The sequence below is a fragment of the Anas acuta genome, chromosome 4 (genome assembly GCF_963932015.1).
Source record: "Anas acuta chromosome 4, bAnaAcu1.1, whole genome shotgun sequence".
In the NCBI taxonomy this organism is placed as follows: Eukaryota; Metazoa; Chordata; class Aves; order Anseriformes; family Anatidae; genus Anas; species Anas acuta.
Window position 1 is genome coordinate 28999609 of NC_088982.1, and position 13180 is coordinate 29012788.

A 13180-nucleotide genomic window follows, 5' to 3' on the forward strand; every position below is an offset into this window, starting at 1 on the left:
GTGCTGGCAGGTACTTAGAGAAATGGAACGAGTACATAAATACTGCTTGAGACTAAATGACAGAGGAAAGATAAAGATTTTAGTCTCTCTACATTTTAAATTTTTAAATGGACTTCTAAACATATGTGCAGTTGTACAACTTTCCCAAGTGGGAAAAAGGTGGCCTATAGGGACTTCACTGGACATGCTCTGTGTTTCCATAAACTTAAACTAGGGTTTAGCAGAAGGTTATGTGTTTAATCAGATCACAACAATGCCCTGACCTAAATTTATATTCATTGAACTGTTTTCTTGAAACAATGGAGAACTCTGACCAGGTGACCTGTGGTTTGTTATGAATAGATATTCCAGACTGCTGTACCGCTTAATGGGATGCTAGAAATGTCAGCAATGTTTGGCCAACTGGCTCCTCATCTTCCTTTTAGAAGAGCCCCTCTGCTATTGCTGACACTCTGCACACCATCTTAGTCTGGGCTGTGCTATGAACGTGATCTGTTTTTGCTACTAGCTGGCTTATTTAAAAGGTATCAGTTTCCTAAAGTGACATTCAAGTGATTTAACTGAAGCCACATTTTCCTCAAATTCTCATTTCACTTGCTAGTGGTCTTCCAGCTTCTCCAATAATTGAGGCCCAAGCCCCCTCAAACCTTTACCATCTCTGCTCTACCACCCTGCATTCATTCTTGCAACTGGCTTATCTCAACAACTTGTGGAGGCTGGCTGTCATATCATGGAAAATGTTATTTAATTTAGCTCCCTGGAACATGAGGAATATAATTCAATTGTACTGGCACTTTTAACACAGCTTCTTTATATTTGATTTTTGGAATAGCAATACTCTTTTAATGTGGGGATGGCAGGAAGAATTCTGCTCCTAGGGGACTTCTCCCTTTTTAGTATTACAAAGTCTTAAGAAATGGGTAAGAAGCAACGATGGTGTTCAGACCCATCACATCACTCTTTTATATTTGAGCTAATGGAGACTTGTGTCTGGAGAAGGCTACACACCTACTGATAGGCTTTTTCTTCTCCTTTTAATAACAAAACCAAAGATCGAGCCTATGGAATAATGGATTTAATACCCACTGTTCTAGGGAGATTGTGATTATTAGTTTTGGGTCTTCCTGCTGACTTTAAAAAGAGCTGATTTTAGCTCCTTTTCCCACACCTACCCCACCTCGTTCACCTTTCCTCTCCCTTGCTACCAGACTGCAGGAAGGAGAGCATTACAGAGAGGGACAGACTCCCTCTTTCTAGTTGCTGTGCATGCACCATCCCACTAAGCTGAGCCACAGGGGAAGATTTCTGTTCAGCCCTGAATAAATCAGGGTAGGATGGCACCTTCTGCCTGCGTGGCTCAGTGTGAGCTCCCCAGCCTGTAGTGGGTATGAACAAAGCATGCTAGCAGAGCTTCCTAATTGGGCTGGGTTGCAAGTAAATGTTAGAAAAACAAAAGACTGTCCCAGTTCTCAGGCAATGTTCCCACCGAATCATAGGTTTATTTAGGATGAACAAGACCTTCAAGATCATCCAACCACCAACCAGACCTACCATGTCCCATGCCAATCTTCATGTTCTTGACTCGTATCACGTAGGCATTGTATCTTATTAAAACAAAGAGTCACTTCTGCAAAACATAAGCACACTGCAAGCCACAGCCTCCAATGTAACTTGTACAGAAAGACTTGCTCATTAGCAACTTCCAAACTAATTGGTTTACTTCATGGTGACTTTGGTTTTGACACCATGTTGTTTCCTACTTGGGAGGGCAGCATTACCTGACACTTGCAGATGGAAACCAGTGGTCTGTAAATCCTGTAATCATGTCAAATGATGATGAGAGGATTTCTTTTAGGTGTTCATGGTGCTTTATGGAAATTAGCACAAGAACGATTCCAGGGTATTAGCCTGTGACGCTTTAAATGACTTATGCTCTTGCTTCTCAGGGAGAAATTGTCCCACAGCCTCAAAGACCTCTTGCTGTGTGGAAAATGTCTTTTCCTTTCCTTCTGCCTCAGATTTTCCATTAAGAAATTTTTATCCCAACTTGTACACCCACTCAGCCTGTCTGAACTCTTCCTCTGTGTTTTTATGACCTTCCAGTGCGAGTAGACATTTACTACATCGCTCTTGTCTAGTGGCCAGATTATGTGTATTGAATCTTTCTGTATAAATGTACCCCTTCAATGCCTTAATCTCTTTTGATAGATTTTTTTTCTTCTTTGAATCCTTTCCCATCCTTCACTGCTCTTTACAGTCCGTGGCCTCAGCTTGGAAATTCATTTCTTGCAAGCACTCTGGAAGCCTCAGGCAATCAGGAAAATAGAGTAGGGTGGTAGGGAGGGTAGGGGAAATTGAGCAAGCCTGAAGTGCCTGGGATAGTGCTCAATGCAAAAGAAGCACAGATGCAAAACTGCATATTATCAGCAAGAGTAAGACCAGCACTTCATCTCTAGTCATCATTTTAGATGTTGATACTTTTCTTTTTTTTCCCTAGAAAAAATGAAATAGCTCTGGACTGACAGATGAGAAATACCCAAAAGTAATTTTTTCTGAAATATTTCCTTGTATAATGGGTGCGGTCAATGGCTGTATTGACGAGTTATGGTATAACAAGAAGGAATTGGCATTTTGCCTTTGTGAATTTAATGCATTGGTCTATTAAACCATTATCCTGATTTCATATGATCGTAGGGCACTTTGCTTCCAGCACTCAGCAGGAAGATCTGTGTGTAACATTTCATTTTCATATGCATTAAGAAAAAAGTATCTACCTTTTATTATGTAGCCTTGATTATAGAGTCATGGATTGCATGGGTTGCATACTGACTACACCCTTGCACAGACTGTTGTGGATATGTAGTAGTTCCTGCTTGCTCTAAGGTCTTGGTGGTACTGTTGTGAATCATTTCTAAGTTTCACTTTGGTCCCAGACTTTGTGTGTGTTAATGGCATTGCCAGTGATTATTTATGGCTTCATAAATATTTAACTGTGGGGTGCAATACTTGAGGAATGATGAGAAATGAGTGACAGCAAAAAGATGACTTTTCCCATTTAATTTTTTTAGAAAGCAGTTCTGAATATCAATGTTAGGAAGCACTCAGCAGGCTGGAGCCCTGCCACATGTGGGACTCCCTGCGTGCCATCGGCTACACCAGCAATCTGCCAGAAATGAACAGGGACCCAGCCTGTGCTCACCCTGCAGCAAGTGCTACTTCATGCAGGGGCTGTCCAAGCAAGAGCCAGTGTGAGGGACACCTGGCAAGAAACACAGACACAGAAATTTGACTTAAATTGTCCAACTGCACCGTGGACATCTGCAAAAAGATTCCCCAAAATATCCAGAACTTTCAGGAGCTTGAAGCTATTTGGGTAAGTCAAAATTAACTTATGTTTTAGACATTTAGGTAAATGGAAATTTGAAAGTAACCTAAGCACGTTTTAAACAGAATGCAGAGTATTAAAGGACCTGAAGACTATGCAGTGCATTAGTGTGCTCAAAAAATTATTTTTCTTTATAATGATGACTTTGGATATGTCCTTGCTCTTCTTGCTCCAAGGATCCAGGACTGTGAATTAAGATATGGCTTAAAAAAACAACAAAAAAAGTTATTTTATTTTATTTTTAGTATTGACTTGACAAGAAAAAGAGATCCCATAACAGCCAAAGAAATTCCAGTCCCTTATCAGTCTTTCTCTAAAAGACACTTCGGTGTGTGAGAAGCAGTGCAATGACAGCAAGGGGTTTATTTTTTTACCAGCCTGTGAAGCAGCCTGTCTCACTGCTCCTGCAACAGAAGAGGGGGAACTGACAGTGATCTGGACTTCAGGATGCTCAGGTAGAGAAAGAGTACGATGGCGTTGCTAACTGAAAAGTAGCAGTCTCATTCCAGTGACTGTGTCAGACAAGCCTCGCAAATCAAAATCCTCTTTCAGATGCCCAAATTATATTTCTGTTGGCTAAGACTTTAAAAACTTTCTAAAGTTGCTTGAATTAACAGCTGTCTTTGGCTCAATTTTTCACCTTAGTCAGTTGTTTGTATATCCTCCTGGCCTTCTCTTTGGCCTCATTTCACTTTCTCCAATTACTTTCACACTTGTATTTTATTTTACTTTTTTATGAGAACCTGTGACTGCAGAAATCTCCCTGCCCACTTTTTCACTGTAAGAAATAGGAAAGTGGTGAATTGTTTTTCAGCACCTGTTTATCAAGTAGTTTACTTTGCTTCCTGTTAAATCCAAGAGTATGTTTCTATACAACAGTAGAAAAACAGGTTTCCTTCTGCTTTGAAGCACACAAATCTGTTGACCAGGGACCATTTTTGTCCAGCTGTCCACCATCATGGAGGCAGGCATGTCTTCCAAAACTTTTAAAATTGTGCTGGTAACTGCCTTTAGCAATCAAAAATAGTGGTCTGGGAGAGGGCAGAGGAGCTTGGGATTTTCCAGCAGTATCTATAGAATTGATGGCAATCAAAGTTGCCTTTCTTAACAACCATGAAAAGCCAGATAAAGTACATGTACCACCCCAATACAAAATAGACCTCTGAAATTAAAGACTCTTTTGTCGTTCATCAATTTTCTTTAAAAATATCAATTTCTTTAGGTTACTGATTGCTATTTTTTAAATTATCTTGATGTATTTTGCTAGTCATGTTAACAACCTACATGAAGCTGCACCCTGGTGCCTACAGTTCATTAAATACAAGAGGCCTATTGTGGAAAAACACAGGCTGGAAGTTAAGATGTAGGTGCAGGTCAGTTATTGATATGTGAAGACAGCAAACTTTCCCAAATAGGTCTCACCAAGGAAGGTTTTCCCTTTAACCTATCATTCTCAAAGTCTTGACAAAACACAGAGTTCCTTAAAACACCTAAGAGCATCTTACTATGCCATCTCGAAGTGACTCCTGTTGGTGTGAACTACCCTTTACAGGCTTTGAGCCTAGGCCAGGGGATGCAGTGGAGTTCAGAAAAGACTGGAGAAATCATTGAGGGTGTTGGTTCTGCTGGTTCTGCTCTCAGAAACAGGCTGTAGACATGAAAGGGGAAGGAAGGATACAAAAAAATAAAAATATTACACTTTTCCAATTTTAAACATTTAATAGTGCACTTATTGAGTATATTCTGTACAGACATCTATAGCAAGTTAAACATCTTCCTTTCTCTCACTTAGATCATAGTCATGTAAAGCACATTTACAATAGAAAACATACTTGAGGTACAAAAACCCAAAAAGAATATCTGAGGTATAAATACAGGTATATTTTAAATAATCTTTATCATGCTTTATCTATGTTTGACAGTACACTGTGGGCAAGTATACATGTTTACAATAGAATGGTATGTACAACATACAATTTTACAAATTCAAAAGTGTTTGATGTAGAAGAATATACAAGGCTTTCCTACTCATGAGGAACATTGTTACTGGAAGTACTACATTATTTGCCATAATAAAAAAATCTTCTTCAAAAAGCTTAAAATAATACTGACAATGGTAACAAAGTCTCAGTCAAAATTCCATCTTGCAACTCATTCATACCCTAGCCACAAAATACATTTATCACTTAATACTGCACCTCGAAAGCAAATCCTTACATTTACAGTAAAACCTACAGAAAGACACCTTTCCAGAGGACCTCAAGACTTCCTACAGTTCATGTAGTTTGATTGTCGCAGAGGGGAGAACATCCCAAAGGGTTTAAAAACAAACAAAAACAAAAGAAAAAAAATGTCCCACCTTCCTCTGCCCCCAAATACAACCCTCCAAATTGCTAGCATTCAGGTCTGTTCACATTAATGTGCAGCTATAGGAAAACAAGCAACGTAGAGAGAGAAAGGGAACAAACTCTTACAAATCCTCCCTTCCCACCCACCACACTCTGCCTGCTGCTGCAGGAGTCCTGCCACATCCCAACACCAGGACTCCAGTATTTACTTTTTACTCTTGAATGTTAAAAGACAGTAAAATATATAAAAGCTCATTAAAACACATAGTTAACACAGATAGGAGTAAAAGCAACAAACGTTTTTTGGCAATATAGCAACGGACATTACTGGCTCTCCTGACCATTGCATAAGCATTTCAGTTCTAAGCTGCAGTGTTGCTTGGAAATATATTTACTTAAAATTGCTATAGAATTGCTAATCACTCCCAAAAGATCATCTGGATAAGGAGTGAACACTAACCAGAGCAAGCCTATTGTAATATCTGCGTAGGTGTTTTAAATACGTTAGAGCTGAGGAAAACGCAGAACTGGCAAATGGGAAGGATGGCAACTCGTGGTCCACGGAGGAGTCAAATTCTAGGTTCAACTGTATCCAGTATACTAAAATCCATCCTGGCTGCCTATCAGTGTACCAGACACATTTCAAATTCAACTTCTGCTATCCTTTCAACCATCAACACACTCATTCACACTTTAATCTCTGTGCAAACCTTTCTTTGCTTATCTCAGTGAGAACACATTGAAGAGTACCAACTATTCCAGTGGATACACCAGTCCCTCAACGCACTACACATAAAATGACATGGGTATGTACATAAAGCTAAGTATTTCACATGGGAATGATGAGCCTTCACCATATTTCATAATATATTTTGCATTTAAAGAATTTTGCTTCTCAGAAGCAAATCAACCCATCTAATAGTACAATACTTATTTCTTTGCACAGTCCTCCTATGTATTCCAGTCGAGGCCTACACTATAGGCCTTACACAGACAGGAAGCAGCTTTAAAGTGTATGGTATGGCCACAGTCCTATAGTAATGCTCACAGTCAAGTTCTCATGCTGTCATCCCTTCATGACATGACTTTCAGATGGTCTGCAGCAGATGAGCCTCAGTTTTGGGTAATATCTGTGCTGCTGAGGTGTGGAGCGCACGGCTGTTCCTCTTCAGTAGTCACCTGGATTTTACTTCCTTGCTCTCAAGACTCTGATGAGTGAAAGAGTCTCGTATCTTAACTACTTCAGATGCACACAAGTGTCCAAAAGACTTGGTGTACCAGTCTGGCATGTGGCCCCTGATGGGTGGAGAAAAAGGAAAGAAGAAACAAGTATCAGTAACATTGCACGCATTTTCTTAGTCAGAATCAAATATATATCTACTTGGTTAAATTCCTGACTGGGAATTTATTACTCTTTATTACTTTATATCTCTCTTTATTACTGCTTACTGCTCAGCTCAGCCTTACTAATACACAGATTTGCTCAAAAATAAATCTGCTGCGGTGAGGAAAAAGTTTTTTTTTTTAAGTTTTTGAGAGCTTGGTCTGCTTTACTAACTTCTCATTAAAGTTAACAAGTCCTTGCATCTGAATACATCCGTTAGATGAAGGATTATAATACCAATTATACCCCAATGAAGGGATTATAATACCAATACCTGTGGTGGTGCACATATCAGGAGCTTCTAATGTAGCAAACCATCCCCACTGTTAGACATGCACTGAAGGCAATTTTGATCCTTGTGGGTCCCTTCCAACTCAGATATTGCATGATTCTATTTTATGACATCTCAGAGTCCTGTGTGAATGCATTTGAAAACTATGTACTACTGCCTAAGCTGTAGTCTTGTGAACTGTCAAAGTTTTGCACTCTCAAAGACAATTTACTGTTGCAAAAGGACAAAATGGAAATTCATACCTTAAATCAATTCTGCACATGTAGGTAAGCTTAGATTTTCCTGACCCGCAGGGCTCAATCAGATACCTAGACAGGAGCACATTGACTCTGACACCTGCCACTGGAGCACGGTCATGATCCACTGAAGTTGCTAAAAGCACACAAGCTCCTTTAGGGAAGTTTGTTCTCCATGTTCTATGAAAAAAAAGAAGAAAAAAAAAGTCTCATCTTTGAAAAACAGGAATTCAAACATCTAATAAACTTTAAATCATACATAAATAGATTTTTACCTACACAACTTGCTTGCTATTCTGAAAGCAAGGTTGCTGGGGGGAGATAATAAAACTACAGCATATAAAAATCTTACCTTAAGACTACAAAGTCCCTGGCTGGATGAGGTGCCATGCTGTTCTGGACATATTGGTAGATATCCGTCTGGCTATCCAAAGGTTCGATTACTTTTGAATCTATAAGATCTTCATCCCAAAGATGCTGCTCCTTAAGTAAACGATTTAAAACTTCCTCTGGTGTGGCAGCGATTTCGATGGTAGTTTTCCATAACCGGAGTGGGGGTCCTTCACATGCCTGGGGAAAATCAGCACAGAGTCCTCAGTTCTACATTTTCTCTACATTTTATATTATTGGATAAACACAGCAAATTAAATACACAAACATAGACACAGAAATATACACATATATTGTACTAAGGCTGTCGTAAAGTTCAGACTGAGGTTGTTTTCGTAATAGCCAAAGGCATCTGCACACTGACTTCCAAATGGTTTTTACATTATAGTTACATTCTCCAGCATGAACTGCTATTAAATTGTGATGCTGCAGAAAAATGCCCTCGTTTTCCAAATTAATTTTTTAAAGTATCCTAGCTCAAATTTCAATGAAACACTTCTCCCTTCTCTAGCTCTGAACTGTGCGAGATTAGAGCAGAGAAACTTCATTCCTGCTGCCTGCATAACGAAAGTGCTTGGAGGCTTCAGTCAGCCTGTCAAGGCTTTGCACGAGTGAGTGAGGGCGTGTAAATGCAACGCAGTGAGCATTCCTGGGCTGCATAAACACAACAACTCAATTCAATGCACGTTCTCTGACTACTGCTGAAAGACATGTTGTTTTTAGACAGTGCACAACTATGTCAAAAGATCATTATTTTTTCTTAAATCTATCCACAAAATAAAGGTGTGATATCCTTCTGTAATATCCCACGTCGAAAGGTGGCTTGTATTAAGGGAAGATAAGCTAAAAACCAGAGCAGCAGACAGCGGTACAGGATGCATACCTTCTTGTAGGCCAGTTCTGCTTGCTCTGAGGTGGAACAGCTGACCCAGCCTTTAAACTTCTCCTTCATTTCCTTCAGCAAATCATCCACGCAGTCCTGGAGGTAGCAGTGGTAGTCGGAGGGCTCTGTGGTGCTGCTGTTGCCCCTGAGCTCCTCCAGGCTGAGGGGGCGCAGGTCCTGCTCTGTGTACGAGTTCCGGCCCCGGCTCATTTCTTCGGGTATCTGAGGGGTGACAAGGAAAAATCATCCTCTTGCAGCTCTCCCCCCAAATCCCAGAGTTAGCCTAGCAGCTTCACAGTCACTGTAAGATGGGTACACTAGTTTGCAAGCTGTGGGATATGTGCATTAACACGTGCTTTAACATGCAGTTACTCTTTCATTTTTCTTTTTAAACACCATCTTGAGACTGCAGCACTCTCCTGTTGATAAGATGCTCACTGCCTACTTCCTTCACTCTGAAGTTGGCAGTAGTCACATCCATTGGTAGAAAAGGAGATGCCTAGAGAGGTTTATGTGTAGGTATGCCTGTGGAATTATATCTGTAAGTTACCTGATCTAGTATGCAAATGGTATTCTAAAAGATTTATTTGTCAGGTCAAACAGTCAATGTGAAGAAATATCAAAGTCTGTGTCTTTGTGACCTTGATTTGACACAGATTAGTCCCTCAGTTACAGTGTGTCTTTTGTTTTTTAGTTTTTCTGTGGTGTATCCCCTCTTTGCTCCACAACTCAGACGCATTCCCATAGCAAAACTTATCCTGCAGATTGACTGAAGGAGAGGCCAGCTGTCAGCTGCAAGAAGAGAGACAGGCATGCCTTCAGTTGTGGGCTCTGAAAAGATTTGATGACAGTGAGGAAAACCAGGACGCAGACTTGTCTGGTTCTCCATGCTGGGCTCTAGAGGGAGCGTGCTTTAGTTGTTATGGAGCCTTCAGCCGCCAGTCTGATAGTGTCACGTTCAGGATGCTTTTGTGGCCTAGCCTTGCCTTCCCTTGGGAATTTCAGTATAAAGCAAGCACTGAAATTCTTGGAAGTAGCTTCTTGCTTTGTAATTAGAGCTGAAGCTCACAGATCCTCATGGCTGCACAATAGAAGTTTGAACACACATTTCGAGTGCAGCTGGGATGTCACAAAAATGCCCCAGACCCCACAACTGCTTCGTGTCTTTTGAGTGCCAGTGTCAACAAAACATATCTGGCAACACTTCAAATTCACACGTGCACTCAGATAAGGATGCCAAGATTTTTAAAAAACTTTTTACATATACTAATTTTTATTAAAATAAAGAGAAGTTCCTAGGTCTGCTGAATAATGGAAAGCTAAGTCACATTGGCCAACATTGCACCCATCAGTTTTGCAGATCCGTGTTTTACCTGGAAGAGCTTCTTGCATTCAGCAATCATATGGGCTAGCCCCTGGGTTGCAGCCAAATTTTCATTTAGGTCTTTCTGATCAGGTTTTCCCAGGCTTGGTTTTCGTTGCATCACCCTTCACAGGGGAGAAGAGCACACACACACAAATTCAGTTATTTAACACAGAGCAAGAGAGACATTTAGTAAGAAAACAGTAGGATTCCAGAAGCTGCTGGTGATTTAGAGCAGCGTTGCTTGGGACTAAATCTTGGCATGCTGTTACTGACTTCTTTTGCTACTCATACTAAACTTCTATGGAGTCCCCCCATTTCTTCCCTTTTGTGAGCTGACTAACATTTTAACAAATCTGTTAAAAAAGTAGGGTCACATAACCATTCTGCACCTCGTGCCTTCTGAGGTGTTCAATGGGATCAAAAGTGGCAGGGTCAACAAGACCAGCAGCAATGAGCTGTGCTCTCCTGAAACGTACCTTGGGGAGGAATTCTCTCTTTTGAGAGTGTTTAAGTGGAAAAGAGAAGGTGCTAAGCACACCGCCAGGTTTGTTGGTGTCATCTGGTTCTCCTTCACTGCAGCTGTGACATCACTCAGGAAATAGAGAAGAATCTGGAGAACCTCCCTGTTCTCATCAGGTAAAAGCATAATGGCAGCCTTGATAGCCTGGAGACGCTGATCCTTTGGCACATCTGCATAATATTAGTAATTCTCTCATCAGCCCATTGATTTTCCACACACACAGCATGAATACATCCCAAAGCAAACCCCAGCTTCAAATACTTGACTCGAGTTTGAAGTGATTTCCTTCAGGATGCATACCATTCGTAGGAAACATGAAGGATTTTTTTTAACCCGCTAGTTTAACTGCCCTCAGTTATTTCCTGCCTCACAAGAAATGCAAGCAAGAAGAAGTTGTGCCTAGGCCAGAGTTAATTTTAGATTTAATTTCAACAGCTACTTGCACTAAAATGACAGAATCCTGGACTCAGGCAGCGAACAAGCAAACACAGTCCAGCCAATTTAGAAATTCTTTGGCTTTCAAAGAAATTCAAAACAAATGCATTTGAGAATAGGTGAATTAATTAAATAAATTGGCTAGCAGACCTTTTTAACAATGATGTCATAAAAGAGCCAGAAAGTGCTTTACCAAACACACAGGGTTGCTTTATTGAGCAGATCATTCAAAGTCATGCAGTGGAAAAAGAAAGTCAGTGCTGTGAAGCCCCATACCATTAAACAGCTCCTTGGTTACTAACAACAAACATCCATTGGAAAAATTTGACGTGTGTCTTTATATAAGGCCTTCTCCTCCAAACTTGAAGGGAACAAATAGTGAAATAACCCAGACCAGATCTGCTTCTTATAAAGGGATTTCCAACAGGCCATCCCTGAAGACAACATGAGAGTTTGACTCCTGGAGCATTTATATCATCATTAGCACCATGCTGCCCTGGCTGCATGGCTCATAATACATGCGTTGCTAACCAGATATTTAACTGGTATTTGCTTTGGGCTTCAGCAATTTCACAAGGCTGGCAAGTGAGTTTAGAATGCAATTTTAAGCAAAAATCTACTGTTCTCTGCTCACTCCCTTCAATCAGCTCAAAGTACATTTAAGCTTTGTACGGGCAATTCCAGAGTGCAGCCTGGTGCATAACTCTAAAGCAAAGAGAAATTTTGTCCTTTGCAGGGAAGCAAAATTTACAGCTGCTTTAAGGCTCTTTGCTTTGCATGGAGATAATACTTCCCGACCACCTCTGGGGATTCCTCAGACCTACCGGCTGTGAAAGGAAGGGAAAGGAAAATATACTTCTGCAATACTGTGTCAAACTTTTTCTGGCACTAAATCAGAAAGAGTTGCTGTTTAATATGCAAGGAAGTGGAGAGTCTAATTCATTTTTTCCATAAGCTTTCTTGGGAATTGAAACAAACAAACAAAAAAATGTGCTCTGAAATAACAGTACATATGTTCTTATTTTAAACTGTCACCTCCACCTACAGAGGTCTGAAGGAATTTCCTGGACAGAGCATTTGCATCATCATAGGGAAGGCACAAAATACAGTAATGGCTCAAAGGAAGTATTTTTGTATCAAGCTGTGTTGTAGCTGTGCCACCATGGGAAGAATACATGGGGTGGTGTTAGAGGATCAAAGTGCCCATAGTGCATCAGTTTGGACCTCCATGAATATTTCAAAAAGCTTTGGGGTTTTCTGGTCACCAAACATTAATTCATCTTTGGCAGTTTAATAAAATGCTTTTATAAAGCATGCAAGTATTCCTAATGAAACAAAAATGAAAAACTTTTGAAGGGCAACTGATTTGGAAAGATCCAGCACAAAACATCCACGTATACAAAACTTGATTTATCTAACTCACAATAGGGAATGTATCTCTAGCTGGAGTTGAACCTGACATCCCAGCAAGATGAATTCTTTCTTTCGAGGTGTGTCGATAAATTCATGTTTTGATTTTTTTTTTTTTATTCTAAGCACATTCTGTTTATGGTACCTACCAGTAAAGTAGCTAAAAATTAGTAACAGAAAAGTTTTCAACTTAAAAGGTTGCTTTCAAAAGTTGTGGTGAGAGATAGAATAATATGAATTTTAAGAAAATACAATTCCTTTGGCAATCTTACTCTTTAAACCAAAAACAAACAAAAAACCCCATCTCGGTTATTTAGTGGATTTTAATCCCCTCAAAAGTCCCAAACTCTGTGAACGTAATGTTTGCACAAGCCCTCTACTTAGCCACATCAGACACAGTTTATCTTCAAACTGTAGTGTCAAGTATGCTCAAAGAACAGAGGAAACTACAGCAAGTGATGGAGGATTTATTTGTTCCCGAACTTGAGGGAAAAGGTGAAATTAAAAGAACTTGTCCTGTCCTATGAATCA

General features: G+C 40.1%; 1 protein-coding gene across 5 annotated transcripts in view; it reads right to left on the minus strand.

Annotated features, from left to right (window-relative positions):
* Positions 1-5084: 5084 nt before the first annotated feature.
* DLC1 (DLC1 Rho GTPase activating protein) overlaps positions 5085-13180 on the minus strand; it is a 256678-nt gene continuing 248582 nt past the window's right edge. For all 5 annotated transcript variants that reach the window (XM_068680392.1, XM_068680391.1, XM_068680390.1 and 2 more), the window contains 6 exons: positions 10761-10974; positions 10292-10406; positions 8919-9140; positions 7998-8215; positions 7652-7825; positions 5085-7029 (listed from right to left, as the gene is read on the minus strand). In XM_068680392.1, coding sequence (XP_068536493.1) covers positions 6909-7029; positions 7652-7825; positions 7998-8215; positions 8919-9140; positions 10292-10406; positions 10761-10974 — 1064 coding nt within the window. In that variant the 3' untranslated portion in view covers positions 5085-6908. The remainder of the gene's footprint in view (positions 7030-7651; positions 7826-7997; positions 8216-8918; positions 9141-10291; positions 10407-10760; positions 10975-13180) is intronic.